The sequence below is a fragment of the Salmo salar genome, chromosome ssa13 (genome assembly GCF_905237065.1).
Source record: "Salmo salar chromosome ssa13, Ssal_v3.1, whole genome shotgun sequence".
Taxonomy (NCBI): Eukaryota; Metazoa; Chordata; class Actinopteri; order Salmoniformes; family Salmonidae; genus Salmo; species Salmo salar.
The window spans coordinates 95,782,021-95,804,958 of NC_059454.1; the positions used below are offsets into that span (position 1 = coordinate 95,782,021).

The 22,938-nt window shown below is 41.0% G+C and overlaps 1 protein-coding gene across 2 annotated transcripts; it reads right to left on the reverse strand.

Moving 5' to 3' along the window:
• Positions 1-3,196: 3,196 nt before the first annotated feature.
• LOC106568272 (tricarboxylate transport protein B, mitochondrial) lies at positions 3,197-21,877 on the reverse strand. 2 transcript variants are annotated; one of them, XM_014138445.2, is made up of 9 exons: positions 21,517-21,877; positions 7,774-7,881; positions 6,618-6,717; positions 6,378-6,516; positions 6,174-6,258; positions 5,542-5,646; positions 5,325-5,440; positions 5,138-5,211; positions 3,197-4,999 (listed from the first exon to the last, which is right to left on the reverse strand). In XM_014138445.2, exons 1-9 carry the CDS (start codon positions 21,626-21,628, stop codon positions 4,885-4,887), a joined length of 954 nt encoding a protein of 317 aa, XP_013993920.1. In that variant the 5' UTR covers positions 21,629-21,877; the 3' UTR covers positions 3,197-4,884. The 2 variants fall into 2 exon arrangements, with proteins under 2 accessions (XP_013993920.1, XP_045548411.1); XM_045692455.1 differs by lacking the exon at positions 21,517-21,877 and adding an exon at positions 13,226-13,379.
• Positions 21,878-22,938: the final 1,061 nt, after the last annotated feature.

Below are 22,938 nucleotides of genomic sequence, written 5' to 3' on the forward strand. Positions count from 1 at the left end.
ATAGCATATTCACAATCCCAAAGGCAAATGTTCCAAATGTCTCTCTTCAGGCAAATACAATCTGCAATGACTGTGTACGTGATCTTTCAATAAAACATGCTTACACAAGATCTTGTCTAAGAGCATCAAAAATGGATGTATTTTACATTGGGTAGACATAACAGTGGCAAATGTCTTGTTTTATGCAAAACATCTATTAGGTTTTGCTAAATATAAACAGGGTCGGTTCTTGCCTTTTGGGGGCTAATTGCCTTTTGGGGGCTAATTGCTAACAGTGGAGCAGGTTGAACTAACATGATCCAAGCACACCAAGACAGTCGTGAAGAGGGCACGACAAAACCTACTCCCCCTCAGGAGAATGAAAAGATTTGGCATGGGTCATCAGATCCTCAAAAGGTTTTACAGCTGCACCATCGAGAGCCTCCTGACGAGTTGCACCAGTGCCTGGTATGGCAACTGCTTGGCCTCCAACCGCAAGGCACTACAGAGGGTAGCGCGTATGGCCCAGTACATCACCGGGGTCAAGCTTCCTGCCATCCAGGACCTCTATACCAGGCGGTGTCAGAGGAAGGCCCTAAAAATTGTCAACAACTCCAGCCACCCTAGTCATAGATTGTTCTCTCTGCTACCGCACGGCAAGCGGTACCAGAGTGCCAAGTCTAGCTCCAAGAGGCTTCTAAACAGCTTCTACCCCCAAGCCATAAGACTCCTGAACAGCTAATCAAATGGCAACCCGGACTATTTGCATTGCCCCCCCCCCCCCCCCCACGCTGCTACTACTACTACTCTGTTATTATCTATGCATAGTCACTTTAATAACTCTACCTACATATTACCTCAATTACCTCGACACCAGTACCCTGTGTATATAGCCCCGTTATTGTTATTTACTGCTGCTCTTTAATTATTTGTTATTCTTATCTGATACTTTTTTTGTTGGTATTTTCTTAAAACTGCATTGCTGGTTAAGGGCTTGTAAGAAAGCATTTTACTGTAAGGTCTACAGCTGTTGTATTCGGCACACATGACAAATAAAATGTGATTTGATTTGAGTGACTGTCAGTGACTGACATAACAGATGATTGCTGATGCACAACCAAACTTCGACTTACACCTACTGTATTCTACTATTCTAACTCAACAGTAAATTGAGACCTCGACTGAGTAAAAAAATCTTTAAAAAACATGTTGCAGTTTTAAAGAAAGTTTTCTTCAGTTCTACATATTTTGCTATGAAAATGTTACAATTTTATAAAACATTTCATGCAATTCTACTCATTTTGCAATGAGAGAAATAAATTGCAGTTTCACAGCAAATTTCCAGCAATTCTACCAATTTTGCCATGGGGTGGAGATACATTTTTTTCTCTGTTTAAAGCAAATTTCCTCCAATTCTACAGGGGGAGGGGGGTGGCCTGAAGGTCAGGGACCCTGGTCAGGGTCGGTATTCAACATGATTATTACAAGTTTAGATAGCTGTCACGTCCTGACCAGCAGATGGAGCTGGTGTAGTAGTTTGGGGGTCAGGATGTGGCAGTCTGGTGTGTGTCTTGTGACTCCTGATCAGGAACAGCTGGGAATCGTTGTTCCTGATTGGGAGTCACATATGTAGGAGTTGTTTGTCACTGGGGTTTGTGGGGAATTGTTCTGTGCTTAGCCGTGTGCCTAGTCAGACTGTTATTGTCGTGTTATTGTTTTCCTGTGGATGCCTTACTGGAGTCTATTAAAGTATGAGTATTCACAGTCTCGCTGCGCCTTGGTCCTCTTCTCTCCAGTACGACATCTTTAAGGATGAGTACAACTTATTTTATGACAATAGCTGGTTAGAATAATTTATCAACCTGACATAGCTAATTGAGTGACCGTCAGTAACCATGTTTCAATCCAGTTTTCAAGCGAATCTTATCATATAAAAAATTATCACGACAGCTGTGATGGAAAAGGGAAGTTTCGGTGTAATTTAATGCCGACACAATTTGTTCGTTCGACATAGTGGGATCTTTTTGTGTCTGTAAAATGTATTATACGGGAAATGTCAATGGAACACCTTTATGCCCAAATATTGATATAATAACCATCATATCGAAGTAAATTTGGAGTCACGCTCCCACTACGACTCTGGAAACTATGCAGTTTATTAGGCTACAGATGACATTAGTTAAGATGAACTTCACAGGGTGGTAAAGTGCAAGGTGATGAGCTTGACGCTGCTTTCCATTAAATATCGAGGGTCTAATTCTGGTGATACGATGATCGATGCTTGGCTGCCGTTTGACAAATACAAATATTCTCACTCTTATCCATAATAATCTTATTATGTAGACTATACTAGATATATATATAGTATAGTATTTCTATAGTATCTTATTACATTAAATAAAAAATAAATATCTTATTGTTCGTCTATTACTGTCATGTATTTGTACGTTTAATGTGGATCCCAGGAAGAGTAGCTGCTGCAGGCTAAACTAGAAAACCCTCACAGCCTACCCGCACTGTAGCTGGATCCCAGGAAGAGTAGCTGCTGCAGGCTAAACTAGAAAACCCTCACAGCCTACCCGCACTGTAGCTGGATCCCAGGAAGAGTAGCTGCTGCAGGCTAAACTAGAAAACCCTCACAGCCTACCCGCACTGTAGCTGGATCCCAGGAAGAGTAGCTGCTGCAGGCTAAACTAGAAAACCCTCACAGCCTACCCGCACTGTAGCTGCGAGCTGTTGGTCAGAGCGCATGTCTCAAGACCAAAGCAGGCACATTCGCTATTTAATGCAACAGTTTTTGTGACAAACCTATCGGTAGAGTTGAAAATGCTATGGAAACAAAACGTTTCATTCGGTACATGAAAACTTAAGCGAGAAGGTACATTTTGTGTGCACGACGTCATCACACACTGATTTGTATCCGTCCATTTAGTGGAAATACACCCCTGGTGGGAAAATGAGCATATTTTATTTATGCAGATTCTAGAATATTTGGATGGAAACATAGCTAGTGACTGACATAATAGAAAAATTGTTGATGCACAACCAAACTTCGAACTTGCACCTTGTGAATTCTAACTCTCAACAGTAAATTGACAGCTGGACTGAGTTTTTGCTGCTTATGCCTGGAGCCGCCCTGAATATAAATCTAGTCATTTTAAATGAAAATCAGTGTCCCCACCCCCTCCACACTACCAAGAAAATGTGGAATCATAAATTGTAAATCAAAGACATTTATACATACTCTATAACTGACAGGGAACATTACCAGACAACATCTCATTGAATTACTCAAGGCTGCATTATGACAGTCTCTGGTCAGCCATACTGCCAGCCAGTACCAGTAGATCTAATCATGTTTGCCAATAAAAACATCTCAGCAAGGCCTCATTGCACTGTGTTACTGTCTATATTAAATAAAAACAATGAAGTTATCATACTGTATGACAGTAATGAAGAACTGACCCAGCTAAACATTCAACTATAGACATTAGTAACACTAGACATCTTATACCAGATTTCTAAAACAATCATGAGATACACTTGCAGGCACTTTCATACAACATTGGGGCCCCCCCCCCCAAAAAAAACAATCATTATGTAAATATATTTCACATTTGCAAAGTTCATCACCCTCACCAGCATCATCTCAGTCTTGGTCATTGTTTTTATGGAATTAACTTTAAAAAGTGTTGGTGCATTCTGCAGAATGTCTGAGTATACTGTATGACGTACATTTTGTAAGTCGCTCTGGATAAGAGCGTCTGCTAAATGACTTAAATGTAAATGTAAAATGTACATCTCTGTATTTGACGGACACCAAAAACAGGCTATTCACCACTACAGAATTAGTAGAATGAGTAGCAATTAAACACTGAGTTCTAATTCTATGGTCACAACAATTATGGTTACTACATATAGGGTGTGTTCGTAAATTCACTTTGGCTATCTACTCCGATTTCAGAGCACTCTGGTCTGAGTGTGCCATAGAACAGAATAACTGACGAATTTACGAACGCACCCATAATAGCGTTCTACCATAAAGATATCTCTGAATATAACAATCTATAAGGCATTTTGATGTAATAGCACTCAGGTATGTAAAGCAGCTAAAACATTTCAGACCTGCATTAAACCTGGACAATAAGACTCATATGACCCGTGAACAAACAGACATCTCTGTTATACTGCTATTAGGGGAAAACGATGGTCTCTACCAGACCCTTTTCCCTGGGTAATACCTTTTCCTGTTAAATGTACACCGTGGCCCTTGGAGTTAAAAACCTCTGTTCCTCCTCTGTCATTTCAAGTGTTTTCTGTTGATCTACATCCCATTATTTGGGGTTTTATAAGTATCATTTCATTTTTGATTAAGTCAAGTATGTTAACGTACAACATAAGATGATAATAATAGCCATAGGTGAACTGAAGCACCGTCCGTCTACGACACTTCTCTGGAATGACACAGTGTTCCCATATTTCACTCACAGTGGCCCAATCCCTCACCCTACCCCCTGTGCCCTTGGAATGACACAGCGTTCCCATATTTCACTCACAGTGGCCCAATCCCTCACCCTAACCCCTGTGCCCTTGCTAAATCCCACTTGCGGATTTTAAGAAGATCAAAGACAGTAGGTATAAACAATATGATAGTAGTGTCCCCAATAGGATCCTATAGCACCCTAGGTGAAGTGCACTCAACTATCAAAGTAAACAAGGGTATGGGACAGAACAACTTTCTGGAATGAAATACAGAGAGTCATGTCAGATCTGTGAGGAGGTTGCTAGTCATGGATAACCTAAGGAAAAGGCAAAAGGATTGGGTTTGGAATCAGGCCATAGTTATGATGTCAACGGGCCTTCCGGGCCATTCCCTGCTCCGCTGGTCGTCACAGAAATGTGGTCTTAGTCCGTCTTCCAGACTTTGTTGAGGACCTTCACCACCTCCTCATAGATGATGAAGACGATAGCTACATCCATACACACCCTGCCCAGCCTGGGGACTGTACCCTTATAGAACCTGGGGAGAGAGGGAGGAAATAATGAAGGAAGGTAGGAGGTGAAGGGCAGACACAGGGTCAATACCATTATCGGTCTGATAAAAATAGATGAAAATGAGACAGAAGGTCACACAGTTAGTGTGTACAGAGATACTTACGCTTTAGGTCCCTCATGCTTCATGATCTTGACGGCACAGTCCAGGGTGCTTTTGTACTTGTGAGCCTCCAGACCCTGTTAGAGGAGAGACAGACGGGGTTTACTTAACAATATGATACAATACATGTATAGAGAAAGATCTACAATTCACTGCATGTGACCAGGTCATTGATCATGGCAGTGTCTACCTGCATCCTGGTTTTGATGACATCCAGAGGAGTGTTTCCAAACACACTGACAGCTCCAGCGAAGGCTCCGAATGCTCCCGTGACCAGAGGGTTAATGACCTTGTTAGGGTCATCACCTAGGAAACAGGGAGAGACAGAGCAGTGGATACACACACAGGTAAACAACACACACATACACACGGGAGACAAGGATTCAAACTAAGTCGGTCACACACACCTTTGTACCAGTTCCTTAGAGAGGTCATAACGTAGAAGCGGATGGCCTGGTTGGATCCCTGTTTCAGTACCGTGGCTGTCAGACCCTGGTACGTCCCCCTCAGGCCTGGAAGAGACAGACAGCACAACACCATAACACATCAACACAGAGTCAATAACCATCCCACAACCTTCCGTCCAATTACCATAAAATAACAATCCAACGGTCATTTCAGTTATGGTGAGACCAGAGCAAATAACTGTCCAGCAGATGGCAGGAACTACTCCCTCTTCCCTTCACTAGTCTCTTTCAACCAGGGGAGAATGACTCCCCTCTCATTGAAGCCAAAAAATGCAGTTGTTTAGAAAGAGTGCAAGGGCGAATTGAGTTACTGCACTTCACAGAGTAGACGTTCCCTAATGGAAATATGCAAATACATGCTAGAACGCACCAATAGGATCTCGCTAGCTCGTGCTTGGCTCTGCACCCCTCCTTGCTTGTTCTGCCCACTATGACTAATTTGTTCCCATTGGAAACGACAGGCTGTGGTGTATCTTGGATTAGTTATAAATATTGGCGGTACTGCAGGCATTGTTAGCAGAAAACAGGATCCCCCTGTTAGGTGAATGGAAAAATGTCAATCATTGTGTTACCTTCAGTTCTGATGATCTCCCTGACTCCATGGAAAAATCCCCGGTACTTTGGGTTGGCTGACGACTGGTCATGGATGAACTTTACCTGAAATGACACAAGTGGACGACACGGATTCAAATTATATGCAGATCTTTATTGACATCGACACCAACACATGCAAATAACTGTTTAAGATTTCCTAAAACATTTTAAGACACACATACCTTGACCGTCTCCATGGGGCAGACCACCACCACAGCCTCAGCCATTCCTGCCCCCAGACCACAGAAAAGACCCCGGGTACTGTCCAGCTTCCCATTCTCATCGCGCATCTTATTACTGAGGAACTCAAACATACCAAACCTGATAGAGAGAGCGGTTGTCAGGGACATAGAAAACATTTACAGAGACAGATAAACAGTGTGTGGTGTAGTGTGGTGTGGTTGAATGTGTGTGTGTTGTACCTGACAGCTGCTTTGGGTATGGAGCCATAGAGCAGTGAGCTGAGCCCTCTGTACAGACCCCTCACCCCATGACCGTCTACCGTCTGCTTCACACAGTCAACTACAGGGAGGGACAGAGAGAATCAGGGTGAGAAACGACAAACATACACAGTCAACTGCAGATATTTCAACTCAGCTTGAGGTATTTTGTGCACGTTACATGTGGAACATTCAATAGTATTAACAAAAAGTAATGCATGGATATAGGAAAGTGTTAGTGACAGTCATGGTGCTTGCATCTACATAGGTTGGCATTTGTTGTCATGACTCGTGTACTGGAGGCAGCTCTGCAGAGTGGTCACTACCTGGCACAGCCACAAAGTCAGCAAATCTGATTTTATCCCGAGTGGTGCAGCGGTCTAAAACAATGCATCTCAGTGCTAGACGCTTCACTACAGACCCTGGTTCGATTCCAGGCTGTATCACAACCGGCCGTGAGTGGGATTCCCCATAGGGCGACGCACAATTGTATCAGCTTCGTCCGGGTTAGGGTTTGATCGGGGTAGGCCGTCATTGTAAATAAGAATTTGTTCTTAACTGACTTGCCTAATTAAATAAAATACCTTTTTTAAAAAAGATGGTTTTACCACACTGCTAACCTAACCTTAAATTAAAACCAAAAAGCAACCTTCCGTCAAAAAAAGCAACCTTCATAAATGTTTACAATTTAGACAATCTTAACTTTGAAGCCGGCCCATCTAGCAGAAGCCGATCAGTTCTGCCTTCAGGGTAAAACTCATGACAATAAACATCAACTTGCAGCTTCTACAGTTAACAGTTCATGAGTATGAACTCAGAACTGACAAACAAACATGTTGCTCCAGAGCGACTCCAGGCCAAAGTCCACTGACTCTAAACACACACACACACACACACACACACACACACACACCCACACACACCTCAGGAAAGTGTAGACCCATTTAGTACAGATCCCTGGCTCAAGGCTTTTCATTTATCTGCCATGTAAGGTCTACTGCAAACAGCTCTCTCTGTTTCAATGTGTGCCAATGATGGACTGTTACTGCTATTACTGGTAACAATATAGGAAATCATGTAAAAGTAACAAAATAATTCCCTTTCCTGTTTGGGAGAAACTGTTGGAACAGATACCCACCAATGCCTTTATATCTGGGAGGGTTGGCCTTCTCATCCAGCTGCAGCTGAGTCTTCACATACTCTGTAGGGAATGTAATACAGATCTCTATTCCTCCAGCAATACCACCTAGAGAGAGAGGGAGAGACAGAGAAAGTGTGTTAGGGTTGGGCTGATCACTATACCCTCTGCTCAATCTGAAACAGACACAAGTTCTCAGTTAAAGGTACAGTGCCTCCCAAAAAGTATTCATATCCCTTGACTTATTCCACATTGTGTTACAGCCTGAATTCAAAATTGATTAAATCAAATAAAATTCTCACCCATCTACAAACACCCCATAATAACAAAGTGAAAACATGTTTTTAGACATTTTTGTAAATGTATTTTAAATGAAATAGAGAAATATTTAATTTACATAAGTATTCACACCCCCGAGTCAATACTTTGTAGAAGCACCTTTGGCAGCGATTACAGCTGTCTTTCTGGGTAAGTCTCGAAGAGCTTTCCACACCTGGATTGCGCAACATTTGGCCATTATTCTTTTCAAAATTCTTCAAGCTCTGTCAAACTGGTTGTTGATCATTGCAAGACAACAATTTTCAGGTCTTGCCAGAGTTTTTACTTGAAAATCTAACTAGACCACTCAGGAACATTCACTGTCTTCTTGGTAAGAAAATCCAGTATAGAGTTGGCCTTGTGTTTTAGGTTATTGTTCTGCTGAAAGGTGAATTCAACTCACAGTGTCCGGTGGAAAGCAGACTGAACCAGCTTTTCCTCTAGGATTATCCCTGCGCTTTGCTCCATTCAGTTAATTTTTTATCCTGAAAAACTCCTCAGTCCTTAACGATTACAAGCATAGCCATATCACGATGCAGCCACCACTATGCTTGAAAATATTGAGAGTAGTATTCAGTAATTTGTTGTATTGGATTTAACACTTTGTATTCAGGGTAAAAGTGAATTGCTTTGCCTCATTTTCTGCAGTTTTACTTTAGTGCCTTGTTGCAAACAGGATGCATGTTTTGGAATATTTTTTATTCTGTAAAGGCTTTATCTCTTTTCACTCTGTCAATTAGGTCAGTATTGTGGAGTAAGTATCATGTTCTTGATCCATCCTCAGTTTTCTCCTATTACAGCCATTAAACTTTGTAACTATTTTAAAGTCACCATTGGACTCATAGTGAAATCCCTGAGCAGTTTTCCTTCCTCTCCGGCAACTGAGTTAGGAAGGACGCCTGTATCTTTGTAGTGACTGAGTGTATTGATACACCATCCAAAGTGTAATTAATAACTTCACCATACTAAAAAGGGTATTCAATGTTTTTTATTAATCCATCTACCAATAGGTGCCCTTCTTAGCAAGGCATTGCAAAACTTCCTTGGTCTTTGTGGTTGAATCTGTGTTTGAAATACACTGCTCAACTGAGGGACCTTACAGATAGACAATTGTATGCGTGTGGTACAGAGATGAGGTAGTCAATCAAAAATCATGTTAAACACTATTATTGCACACAGAGTGAGTCCATGCAACTTATTATGTGACTTGTTAAGATACTTTCCCCCCCCCCACAAACTTAAGGCTTGACACAACAAAGGGGTTGAATACTTACTGACTCTAGACATTTCAGCTTTTCGTTTTTTATTCAATTTCAAAAAACATTATTCTACTATGACATTATTGGGTATTGTGTGTAGGCCAGTGACAAAAAAAAATCTATATTTAATCTATTTTAAATTCAGGCTGTAACAACAAAAGGTGGAAAAAGTCAAGGGGTGTGAATACTTTCTGAAAGCACTGTAGATGGTTCTTCTCTGCTAGCTGAATGGATGTCATCCTTTTATGTATAGCATGTGTTATTACTGCATTCACAAATAAAATATGTAACAATATTCTAAAGAATCAAAGTGTTTCAATAACTTAACCATTTTAAAAGATCAACAGTGTAGGAGGACTTCTCTCTGTAACTGTAGTTTTATTGGTAACCTCATGGTTCCACCTTAACAGCAGTAGCTCCACACATCTGCAGTTGAACAGCAAACAGAAAGAAGGTCTCTGATTGGTTAAACTGGGATTCTGCCCACAGGATACTCCCCTCTGTGCTGTTCCTGATCAGTGGGGGTGTGACTAGTCGTCACTAGTTACCACAGCCACGGTCATAAACCTGCCTATTTCTACAATGTAGTCAGTTTAAATGTGATTTTAAACCTAACAATAACCTTAACCACACTGCTAACCTTATGTCTAAGCCTAACCTTAAATTAAGACCAAAAAATCTCACTTTTGTTTTCATTGATTTTTACGATAAATCCAATTTTGACTTTGTGGCTGTGGTAACCGGTGTTCTCCACTGGAACAGAGAAAGTAGTACACACATAGGGTGCGTTCCTCTGCCCGGGCGTTAGTGACGCATGCCAGATCTTACAACGCCTGGATAGGTATTTTACATATCAGCTAACCACATCATGCTGTATGTTATAGCAATCTGGTGCCCACGGCACAGTCAATGATGTGGCACACAACCAGCAACAGCGCTTTTTCAACCTCAGGAGGCTGAAGAAACTCGGCTTTGCCCCCGAGCCACAGCCTGTTCCCCCCGCTACCATCTAGAAGGCGGAGACAGTACAAGTCCATCAAAGCTGGGACCGAGATACAGCTTCTATCTCCAGGCTATCAGACTGTTAAATAGTCACCACTAGCCAGCTTCCGCCCAGTACACTGACCTGAACTTTAGTCACTGTTACTAGCCGGCTATCACCCGGTACTCCACCCTGCACCTTAGAGACTGCTGTTCTGTGTATATAGTCATTCAACTGTATTCTAGTCAAGGCTTATCCTGTATAACTACTGCTGTATACAACTTTTCTATTCATATACTGCCAATAATGTCTATACAAACCATCATATACATACAGTTGAAGTCGGAAGTTTACATACACCTTAGCCAAATACATTTAAACTCAGTTTTTCACAATTACTGACATTTAATCCCAGTTAAAATTCCCTGTCTTAGGTCAGCTAGGATCACCACTTTATTTTAAGAATGTGAAATGTCAGAATAATAGTAGAGAGAATGATTGTTATTTCAGCTTTTATTTCTTTCATCACATTCCCAGTGGGTCAGAAGTTTACATACACTCAATTAGTATTTCGGTAGCATTGCCTTTAAATTGTTTAACTTGGGTCAAACGTTTCGGGTAGCCTTCCACAAGTTTCCCACAATAAGTTGGGTGAATTTTGGCCCCTTCCACCTGACAGAGCTGGTGTAACTGAGTCAGGTTTGCAGGCCTCCTTGCTCGCACATGCTTCAGTTCTGCCCACAAATGTTCTATAGGGTTGAAGTCAGGGCTTTGTGATGGCCACTCCAATACCTTGACTTTGTTGTCCTTATGCCATTTTTGGCTGATTTCTTTTGATTTTCCCATGATGTCAAGCAAAAAGGCACTGAGTTTGAAGGTAGGCCTTGAAATACATCCATAGGTACACCTCCAATTGACTCAAATGATGTCAATTAGCCTATCAGAAGCTTCTAAAGCCATGACATCATTTTCAGGAAAATTACCACACTGTTTAAAGGCACAGTCAACTTAGTGCATGTAAACTTCTGACCCACTGGAATTGTGATACATTGAGTTATAAGTGAAATAATCTGTCTGTAAACAATTGTTGGAAAAATTAATTGTGTCATACACAAAGTAGATGTCCTAACCGACTTGCTAAAACTATAGTAGTTGTTAACAAGAAATTTGTGGAGTGGTTGAAAAACGAGTTTTAATGACTCCAACCTAAGTGTATGTAAACTTCCGACTTCAACTGTACTTGTATATATTTATATTCCAGACTCTGACATTGCTCATTCTAATAATTTAGATATTTCTTAATTCCTTTATCTTTATTCTTTTTGGGGGGGGGGGGATTTGCTTATATCGTCAGGTATTTTTTTTTTTAAATAGCCTAGTGGTTAGAGCGTTGGGCCAGTAACCGAAAGGTTGCTGGATCGAATCCCCGAGCTGACAAGCTAAAAATCTGTTGTTCTGCCCCTGAACAAGGCAGTTGGCCTACTGGGGAACAGTGGGTTGTCATTGTAAATAATAATTTGTTATTAACTGACTTGCCTAGTTAAATAAAAGGTTAAATATATTAATTAATTCAACCTTTATTTAACTAGGAAAGTCAGTTAAGAACAAATTCTTATTCACAATGACGGCCTACCCTGGCCAAACCCGGACGATGCTGGGTCAATTGTGCACCGTCCTATGGGACTCCCAATCACAGCCGGATGTGATATAGCCTGGATTCGAACCAGGGACTGTAGTGATGCCTCTTGCACTGAGTTGCAGTGCCTTAGACCACTGCGCCACTCGGTAGCCCAGTGGCACTGCACTGTTGGGGCTAGGAACATAAGCATTTCGCTACACCTGCGATAAAATCTGCTAAATATGTGTATGCGACCAATAGAATTTCATTTGATGCATGCAACGTCTTAGCAGGGGACCGCGAGCTAGAGCTACACACACTCAGTGACACAGAGTCATCACAGACATATAGAGTTTGTTGCCGGTAGCAACCTAAAAGTTATATGATAATTTAGCATTCTCAACCACTGATCTCTAACCAGTTGTAACTAGGCTAAACACTCACCATGGAAAAAATCTGTTAGATTTGGAGTTGGGAAAGCTGACCCTAAACCTGTGTGTGTGTGTTTGGGAAACGTCCTGGTTGAACCTCAACCCCATGCTGCTGCTTCTGAAAGAGACATTTGTTGAGGCTCTGGACTTCAGCATGCATTTCACCTGAACACACAGACATGCTGGTCCGTCAGTCCCACACAGGAATGGACATGGAACAATCTCCACAAACACACACACGGTCATGCGAATGATCTTGTTATTACACAGTAGGCTCGAAATTCTGCCCAGTACCTTCCGTCATAAAGTTAGATATTTATAATTAGACGTGTCTAACAGTTTCCTCATAACAGGACAGGAGAAAGACAACCAGTTTGTCAGGTCTGACTACTGAGATTGTAATCATCTCTGGGCTAATAGACAGCTTTGCTGACTGGTCTCTGGTGGGAGGGAAACATTCGAGCACACACACACTTAATTTCTTGCAAAGGAAAGTGTGCAAGCAAAACACGCTGAAATAAATTATCGTGCAACAATGATAGTTCAATATGGAGTTGACTTTTGAACTGACCTACTACAACTCTCTATGTTGAGAAAGAAGGGCTCAGAGTTAAAGATAAGGAGCAAGCCAAAATACTGCATAGCCAGATTTAACGTAATCTGTGTAGATGAGGGTGTTGAAGACCATAGTTTATGCTCAACAACATTACCAATTAATTGATTTACATTTATGGCACATTTTACTGGGTCTCAGAGTGCTTTGCATTCTCTGGGGGTAGTCAAGTGCAAAAATTGCACTAAAAAGTGAACAGTGAAGAAAGAAAATTGAAGAAAAAAAACCTACCTTCAGCATGGGACCCTGGCCCTGGTCTGATCTGGTCGGGTGAAAGGATGTTGTAATCCAGCTGCACGTGTGCTGTGTGTGTGTGTGTGCGCGCGTGCGTGCGTGCGTGTGTGTGTGTGGATTTATGCTGTGTCATCATGGTTCATGGACTCAGTAACACAGCACTGCACTGCAGGCCCCAGCTCCCTGCCAAGCACTCACATTATTGGGTGAATCTCACTGGTAGTGTAAAGATGTATTCCTTTCATCTCCTTTCCTTCATTTCGGTTTCACTGTGAAAGCACTTCCTGGTAGACATTAGAGGTCGACCGATTAATCGGAATGGCCGATTAATTAAGGCCGATTTCACGTTTTCAGAACAATCGGACATCGGTATTTTTGGACACCGATTTGGCCGATTATTTTTAATTATTATAATTTTTTTACACCTTTATTTAACTAGGCAAGTCAGTTATGAACACATTGTTATCTTCAATGACGGCCTAGGAACAGTGGGTTAACTGCCTTGTTCAGGGGCAGAACGACAGATTTTTACCTTGTCAGCTCGGGGATTCAATCTTGCAACCTTACAGTTAACTAGTCCAACGGTCTAACCACCTGCCTTACGTTGCACTCCACGAGGAGCCTGCCTGTTACGCGAATGCAGTAAGAAGCCAAGGTAAGTTGCTAGCTAGCATTAAACTTAGCTTATAAAAAACAATCAATAAATCATAATCACTAGTTAAACTAGTAATATCATCAACCATGTCTAGTTATCTAGCGTGTCCTGCATTGCATATAATCAATGCGGCGCGCATTCGCTCCTATGTGTACCTAACCATGAACATCAATACCTTTCTTAAAATCAATACACAAGTATATATTTTTAAACCTACATATTTAGTTAATATTGCCTGCAAACATGAATTTCTTTTAACTAGGAAAATTGTGTCACTTCTCTTGCAACAGAGTCAGGGTATATGCAGCAGTTTGGGCCGCCTGGCTCGTTGCGAACTGTGTGAAGACTATTCCTTCTTAACAAAGACAGCCTACTTCACTAAAACGGGGGATGATTTAACAAAAGCGCATTTGCGAAAAAAGCACAATCGTTGCACGACTGTACCTAACCATAAACAATGCCTTAAAATCAATACACAGAAGTATATATTTTTAAACCTGCATATTTAGCTAAAAGAAATCCAGGTTAGCAGACAATATTAAACTAGGGAAATTGTGTCACTTCTCTTGCGTTCATTGCACGCAGAGTCAGGGTATATGCAACAGTTTGGGCCGCCTGGCTCGTTGCGAACTAATTTGAAAGAATTTTACGTAATTATGACATAACATTGAAGGTTGTACAACGTAACAGGAATATTTAGACTTATGGATGCCACCCGTTAGATGAAATACGGAACCGTTCCGTATTTCACTGAAAGAATAAACGTTTTGTTTTCGAGATTATAGTTTCCGGATTCGACCATATTAATGACCTAAGGCTCGTATTTCTGTGCGTTATGATGTTATAATTAAGTCTATGAATTGATAGAGCATTCTGACTGAGCGATGGTAGGCACCAGCAGGCTCGTAAGCATTCATTCAAACAGTGCTTCAAGCGTTGCACTGTTTATGACTTCAAGCCTATCAACTCCCGAGATTAGGCTGGTGTAACCGATGTGAAATGGCTAGCTAGTTAGCGGGGTGCGCGCTAATAGCGTTTCAAACGTCACTCGCTCTGAGACTCGGAGTAGTTGTTCCCCTTGCTCTGCATGGGTAACGCTGCTTCAAGGGTGGCTGTTGTCGATGTGTTCCTGGTTCGAGCCCAGGTAGGAGCGAGGAGAGGGACGGAAGCTATACGTTACACTGGCAATACTAAAGTGCCTATAAGAACATCCAATAGTCAAAGGTATATGAAATACAAATGGTATAGAGAGACATAGTCCTATAATAACTACAACCTAAACCTTCTTACCTGGGAATATTGAAGACTCATGTTAAAAGGAACCACCAGCTTTCATATGTTCATGTTCTGAGCAAGGAACTTAAACGTTAGCTTTTTTTACATGGCACATATTGCACTTTTACTTTCTTCTCCAACACTTTGTTTTTGCATTATTTAAACCAAATTGAACATGTTTCATTATTTATTTGAGGCTAAATTTATTTTATTGATGTATTATATTAAGTTAAAATTTGTGTTCATTCAGTATTGTTGTAATTGTCATTATTATTTTTTTTAAAAAAGAAAAAAAGTCTGATTAATCGGTATCGGCTTTTTTTGGTCCCCCAATAAATCGGTATCGGTCGACCTCTAGTAGACATCCATCATATTGCTCTCATCTATTCTGTGAGTTAAAATGAGTGTGCCCCTATAACTCACGTTTCACTCCAGGTAAAAGCATAGTAGTTGACTGATACCGATAGACCTAAAAAAAATATTAAAAAATAAATAAATAAATAAATAGTCCTGAAAAATGTGCCAGAGAACTGAGAGACAGACAAATGATTTCAATCACCTAAAGTAGAGAGTGATATTTCCAGTCAATCAGGGAATTGGAATGGATCTGTGTTCACTTGTTCTGAAATAGTTTCTGTAGTTAGAAACAGATAAGATAAGCATTCCGGAAACATAATTTTGTTGAAATATAATTTGATCTGAGAAATTAAGCTAATTGATTGCACCCAAATTGGCCATATTAATTTATAGGACTTACAGTTGAAGTCGGATGTTTAAATACACCTTAGCCAAATACATTTAAACTCCGTTTTTCACAATTCCTGGCATTTAATCCTAGTAGAAATTCCCTGTCTTAGGTCAGTTAGGATCACCACTTTATTTTAAGAATGTGAAATGTCAGAATAATAGTAGAGAGAATGATTTATTTCAGCTTTTATTTCTTTCATCGCATTCCCAGTGGGTCAGAAGTTTACATACACTCAATTAGTATTTGGTAGCATTGCCTTTAAATTGTTTAACTTGGGTCAGACGTTTAGGGTAGCCTTCCACAAGCTTCCCACAAGAAGTTGGGTGAATTTTGGCCCATTCCTCCTGACAGAACTGGTGTAACTGAGTCAGGTTTGTGGGCCTCCTTGCTCGCACACGCTTTTTCAGTTCTGCCCACAAATGTTCTATAGGATTGAAGTCAGGGCTTTTAGATGGGCACTCCAATACCTTGACTTTGCTGTCCTTAAGCCATTTTTCCACAACTTTGGAAGTACGCTTGGGGTCATTGTCCATTTGGAAGACCCATTTGTGACCAAGCTTTAACTTCCTGACTGATGTCTTGAGATGTTGCTTCAATATATCCACATTTTCTATACTCATGATGCCATCTATTTTGCGAAATACACCAGTCCATCCTGCAGCAAAGCACCCCCACAACATGATGCTGCCACCCCAGCGCTTCACGGTTGGGATGGTGTTCTTTGGCTTGCAAGCCTCCCCCTTTTTCCTCCAAACATAACAATGATCATTATGGCCAAACAGTTCTATTTTTGTTTCATCAGACCAGAGGACATTCTCCAAAAAGTACGATCTTTGTCCCCATATGCAGTTGCAAACCGTAGTCTGACTTTTTATGGCGGTTTTGGAGCAGTGGCTTCTTCCTTGCTGAGCGGCCTTTCAGGTTATGTCGATATAGGACTCCTTTTACTGTGGATATAGATACTTTTGTACCCGTTTCCTTCAGCATCTTCACAAGGTCCTTTGCTGTTGTTCTGGGATTGATTTGCAGTTTCGCACCAAAGTACGTTCATCTTTAGGGAGACAGAACACCTTCCTGAGTGGTATGACGGCTGCGTGGTCCCATGGTGTTTATACTTGCGTACTATTGTTTGTACAGATGAACGTGGTACCTTCAGGCATTTGGAAATTGCTCCCAAGGATGAACCAGACTTGTGGAGGTCTACAATATTTTTTCTGAGGTCTTGGCTGATTTCTTTTGATTTTCCCATGATGTCAAGCAAAGAGGCACTGAGTTTGAAGGTAGGCCTTGAAATACATCCACAGGTATATCTCCAATTGACTCAAATGATGTCAATTAGCCTATCAGAAGCTTCTCAAGCCATGACATCATTTTCTGGAATCTTCCAAGCTGTTTAAAGGCACAGTCAACTTAGTGTATGTAAACTTCTGACCCACTGGAACTGTGATACAGTGAATTATAAGTGAAATAATCTGTCTGCAAACAATTGTTGGAAAAATTACTTGTGTCATGCACAAAGTAGATGTCCTTACCGACTTGCCAAAACCAGTTTGTTAACGAGAAATTTGTGAAGTGGTTGAAAAACTAGTTTTAATGACTCCAACCTAAGTGTATGTAAACTTCCAAATTAAATTGTATATAATATTCAATAATTATAGTACCTAACATCCAATTCGGACCAAATGTTTTGCTAACAATGAGTAAGACATGAGGAGTGCAAAGAAGTGGTCAAAAGCCATACACCCCTACACCAATCCGACCCCAACAATGAGTATATAGTATCATTACTCTATCTTTGACAAGTGGTATGGAGCTGCGGTTTGGAGTATTGTTTCTTCATCCTTATGTAATGTATTCTCAGCAACAACAAAAAAATATGTTTTATTCATGTTTAGAGAAATGAGTCATTGAAGTTGTTGGGTTTATGTCCCAAATTACATATTGGTTTTCTTACAGGGTAAGTCTTTGAACCAGGTATGACAGCAACCCATTCTTTGGTTTTGTTTACCTGGCCACTGCTTCAAATGCTAACTTTATATAATTTGTGGCACAAATCCAATGCAAGTTAATGGTACCTATGTTAGCATTTTTGTGCTTTATATCCAAATCATCTATAAGTTACACAATACATTTTTAGATACTTTAGGAAGATTTGGACATGAAGCATGAACAACAGAAATTATTTCAGAAGAATCTGAGATGGTGGGTGTCAAAATCATTTTTTTCGTGCCTTTTGAGGTTGAACAACATCCTTGCAAAAAGCAAGATACAAAAGCAATATAGGCAGTTTGGCACAAATGAATGCCCTCAGCTATCACCCATGAATGCCCTCAGCTATCACCCATGAATGCTCTTAGTTATGACATAAAAGAGACAAAACAAGCAGTAGAACTGCATTCAAGGGTTCCTTGATTTTTTTTAATCTGTTGCATATGCAGCAATGTTTCCATCCAAGGACCTTCCTCCTCAGGCTGCATAAGCATACATAAGTATTTGCTGCACCTGCGATAACACCTGCAAAATTGTGTACACGACCAATAAACTTTGACTTGATTTGCATGTAAACTTACTATGACCACAAATATCTACACAGCCGTGCAACACAAGGCAATAGCCAGGTTCAGCGTATACAGTAGTGGCCAAAAAGTTTTGAGAATGACAAATATTAATTTCCAAAATTTGCTGCTTCAGTGTGTTTAGATATTTTTGTCAGATGTTACTATGGAATACTGAAGTATAATTACAAGCATTTCATAAGTGTCAAAGGCTTTTATTGACAATTACATGAAGTTGATGCAAAGAGTCAATATTTACAGTGTTGACCCTTCTTTTTCAAGACCTCTGCAATCTGCCCTGGCATGCTGTCAATTAACTTCTGGTCCACATCCTGACTGATGGCAGCCCATTCTTACATAATCAATGCTTGGAGTTTGTCAGAATTTGTGGGTTTTTGTTTGTCCACCCACCTCTTGAGGATTGACCACAAGTTCTCAATGGGATTATGGTCTGGGGAGTTTCCTGGCCATTGACCCAAAATATCGATGTTTTGTTCCCCGAGCCACTTAGTTATCACTTTTGCCTTATGGCAAGGTGCTCCATCATGCTGGAAAAGGCATTGTTCCGTCACCAAACTGTTCCTGGATGGTTGGGAGAAGTTGCTCTCGTAGGATGTGTTGGTACCATTCTTTATTCATGGCTGTGTTCTTAGGCAAAATTGCAAGTGAGCCCACTCCCTTGGCTGAGAAGCAACCCCACACATGAATGGTCTCAGGATGCTTTACTGTTGGCATGACACAGGACTGATGGTAGCGCTCACCTTGTTTTCTCCGGACAAGCTTTTTTCCAGATGACCCAAACAATCGGAAAGGGGATTCATCAGAGAAAATGACTTTACCCCAGTCCTCAGCATTCCAATCCCTGTACATTTTGCAGAATATCAGTCTGTCCCTGATGTTTTTCCTGGAGAGAAGTGGCTTCTTTGCTGCCCTTCTTGACACCAGGCCATCCTCCAAAAGTCTTCACCTCATTGTGCATGCAGATGCACTCACATCTGCCAGCTGCCATTCCTGAGCAAGCTCTGTACTGGTGGTGCACCCGATCCTGCAGCTGAATCAACTTTAGGAGACGGTCCTGGCACTTGGACTTTTTTGGGCATCCTGAAGCCTTCTTCACAACAATTGAACCACTCTCCTAGAAGTTCTTGATGAGCCGATAAATGGTTATTTAGGTGCAATCTTACTGGGAGCAATATCCTTGCCTGTGAAGCCCTTTTTGTGCAAAGCAATGATGATGGCACGTGTTTCCTTGCAGGTAACCATGGACGACAGAGGAAGAACAATGATTCCAAGCACCACCCTCCTTTTGAAGCTTCCAGTCTGTTATTCAAACTCAATCAGCATGACAGATTGACCTCCAGCCTTGTCCTCGTCAACACTCACACCTGTGTTAACGAGAGAATCACTGACATGATGTCAGCTGGTCCTTTTGTGGCAGGGCTGAAATGCAGTGGAAAAGTTTTTGTGTGGATTCAGTTCATTTGCATGGCAAAGAGGGATTTTGCAATTAATTGCAATTCATCTGATCACTCTTCATAACATTCTGGAGTATATGCAAATTGCCATCATACAAACTGAGGCACCAGACTTTGAAAATTAATATTTGTGTCATTCTTGTGTCCCACCCACCCACCACCCGCCAACCCCTCTTTTACGCTACTGCTACTCTGTTCATCATATATGCATAGTCACTTTAACCATATCTACATGTACAAACTACCTCAATCAGCCTGACTAACCGGTGTCTGTATGTAGCCTCGCTACTTTTATATCCTCGCTACTGTATATAGCCTGTCTTTTTACTGTTGTTTTATTTCTTTACCTACCTATTGTTCACCTAATACCTTTTTTGCACTATTGGTTAGAGCCTGTAAGTAAGCATTTCACTGTAAGGTCTACATCTGTTGTATTCGGCGCACGTGACAAATAAACTTTGATTTGATTCTCAAAACTTTTGGCCACAACTGTACTCTGAGAAAGGGATAGAACAGCCAAACAGTATCTGTGTTGGCACCAAGTGTTCTACAAAATTCAAACAAATTCTTTCCTAGATTGGAACTTTTAAAATGTTTTGTGTCTGAAACCAAGTTTGCCAGATTCTGTAACTTTAGTGTTACGGCACACTCCACTCAGCCCCCATTCCTGTGAGAGGAAAGCCTGCCTATCTTCCATTCATAAGCCATGTTAACCAAGCTCTGCTGGACTGAGGGGGGGATTCAGTAGGATCATGGGGTCAGAAATTATCAGAGAAAAAGGACCATGACATGCATCTAATTAACTCTATACACCCTGGAACCTTCAGCCAGAGCATGTGTCCTTGATTAGAACAGACACACCGCTCGCTCGCGCGCGCGCACACACACACACACACACTGAAGTAAAGGCTCAAAGGGCAAATTGATTGTAGTAGTTCAACAGATGGAGACAGTTCCATAGTCAAAGTGAGTAGGATTTCGCTCTACACTTCGAGGTTACTACAGTTTAAAGACAACCCAGGCTTAGACATGGTAGACTCTTGTTTTAGGTTTAATTTCCAAACTATTTAATACTGTCTTGTATTCCTTAAGTCTCATATGCGTTCAATAATACTCATATTGCAGCACCCTGTCAAGAACAGCACATGATATGGGTTGCTATATTGTAATCAAAGTCCGACTCTCGAAGATACCTTCATGAATTGACGCTAAAGGTGGTTAGCGTCTATGAATTGGCTTCTTACTCCCTAGCAACTGATTGACATGTAGTTCATGACTAAATGAATAAGAAATGTCTGAATGGATTAGTAGACTCTCAAATAACTCACTACACTAACAAAACTCACCTCACCACTCCCATAGCAAGCACTATAGGCAGGCAATCGTGTTTAAATATATTGCTACAATATAACAGACTGCCACACGACACAAGTAAAAACAAACCCATGTAGAATACCCTGCATTGTCACAGTGACTTGCTGTGTTAGAATGTAGCAAGGCGCTGGAATGAACACTGTATGAAAATGTGATACAAAGTATCAGCAGCTTACACAAGGAAAGATGAATGACTTCATCCTTACCTGCTAGAATGGCTTTGCCCGGGTGGGTGAGTTTGGCTTTCCCTGCTGGCGCGGCTGCGGCCAAACAGCGGGGTCTGTGGAAGGGACTCACAAATGTGGGATTCCCGGACATATTGGCAACAATCGCCCCCCAAAAAACAACCTAGAACTTGTTCTATTCTACGACGACACTCGTTCTCTCTCGCGATCGTCAGCCTCCGTGCACTCTACTGCTCTGTGCACGAATTGCTGTGCGATCACTTACAAAGGCGGTGTTGATCATTGGACTTGGCACAGTACAAAAGCTAATGTTGAATCTGCACTTTTGACAGGCGAAGTTTCCTCACTCCTCCATTGCCAGCAGGCTAGTGTATCTGCCCATCGTGGTCAGTGTTTTTAGGGCGGGGCGCGGGGTTTTCACCCTCATAAAAGCGCCATATTTTTCACAAACGCAAATCCGATTTAAGGTGGAACGGGACTTGGTTTTATATTCACACATTCAACAGACATTCAACAGACATTCGCCGAAAGCAATTTAAAAATGTATACATTTATAACTAATTCACCGTTTGTCACAGAATCGTCAAACTAGATGTGATTTATTCTATAAATGTCTAGCATACTTTTACAACCTTTGTTTTGAGTAGAAATTCCAGTTTTTACTTGATAGAAATACATACAATCTATAAAATGGCATTTAAAGCAGTATAAATCAATAATTAATTCACCGTTTGTCACAGAATCGTCAAACTATGTATGATGTATTCTATAAATGTCTAGTATACTTTTACATCTTTGTTTTGACAAAAAAATCCCGTTTTGATTTGATAGAGGGCATGTAGTCCATCTAGAGGGCGTGTGGTCAAAGTTCTAACCAGTCTGTTATACCCTATTAGAAGGGGCCTCTGCATCTTCAGTCATATTAAAATAGATAACTGGAATAAACTACGGGATGAAGGGGTCAGGCCTGACTAACAAAGACAGGTGGATGGACCAAGAGGATCAACATGGACATTCCACAGTGGAGATAAGGAAAACTAAGATTGAACCATAACATACACTACCATTCAAAAGTTTGGGGCCAATTAGAAGTGTCTTTGTTTTTGAAAGAAAATACAAGTTTTTGTCCATTAAAATAACATTAAATTGATCCGAAATACATTGTAGACATTGTTAATATTGTAAATGACTATTGTAACTTGAAACGGCAGATGTATACAACATAGGCGTACAGAGGCCCATTATCAGCAACCATCACTCCTGTGTTCTAATGGCACGTTGTGTTAGCTAATCCAAGTTTATCATTTTAAAAGTCCAATTGATCATTAGAAAACCCTTTTGTAATTAGGTTAGCACAGCTGAAAATTGTTGTCAGTCTATTCTTGTTCTGAGGAATGAAGGCTATTCCATGTGTGAAATTGCCAAGAAACTGAAGATATAGTA

What these genes read in the sequence shown, in the direction of transcription:
- LOC106568272 (XM_045692455.1), bottom strand. Translation starts at nt 13,364, where the DNA reads ATGATGACACAGCATAAATCCACACACACACACGCACGCACGCACGCG. An exon ending in GCCCCATGGAGACGGTCAAG is followed by an intron (nt 6,259 to 6,377) that starts GTATGTGTGTCT and finishes GTGTCATTTCAG; the next exon opens with GTAAAGTTCATCCATGACCA. An exon ending in AAGCATGAGGGACCTAAAGC is followed by an intron (nt 5,000 to 5,137) that starts GTAAGTATCTCT and finishes CTCTCTCCCCAG; the next exon opens with GTTCTATAAGGGTACAGTCC.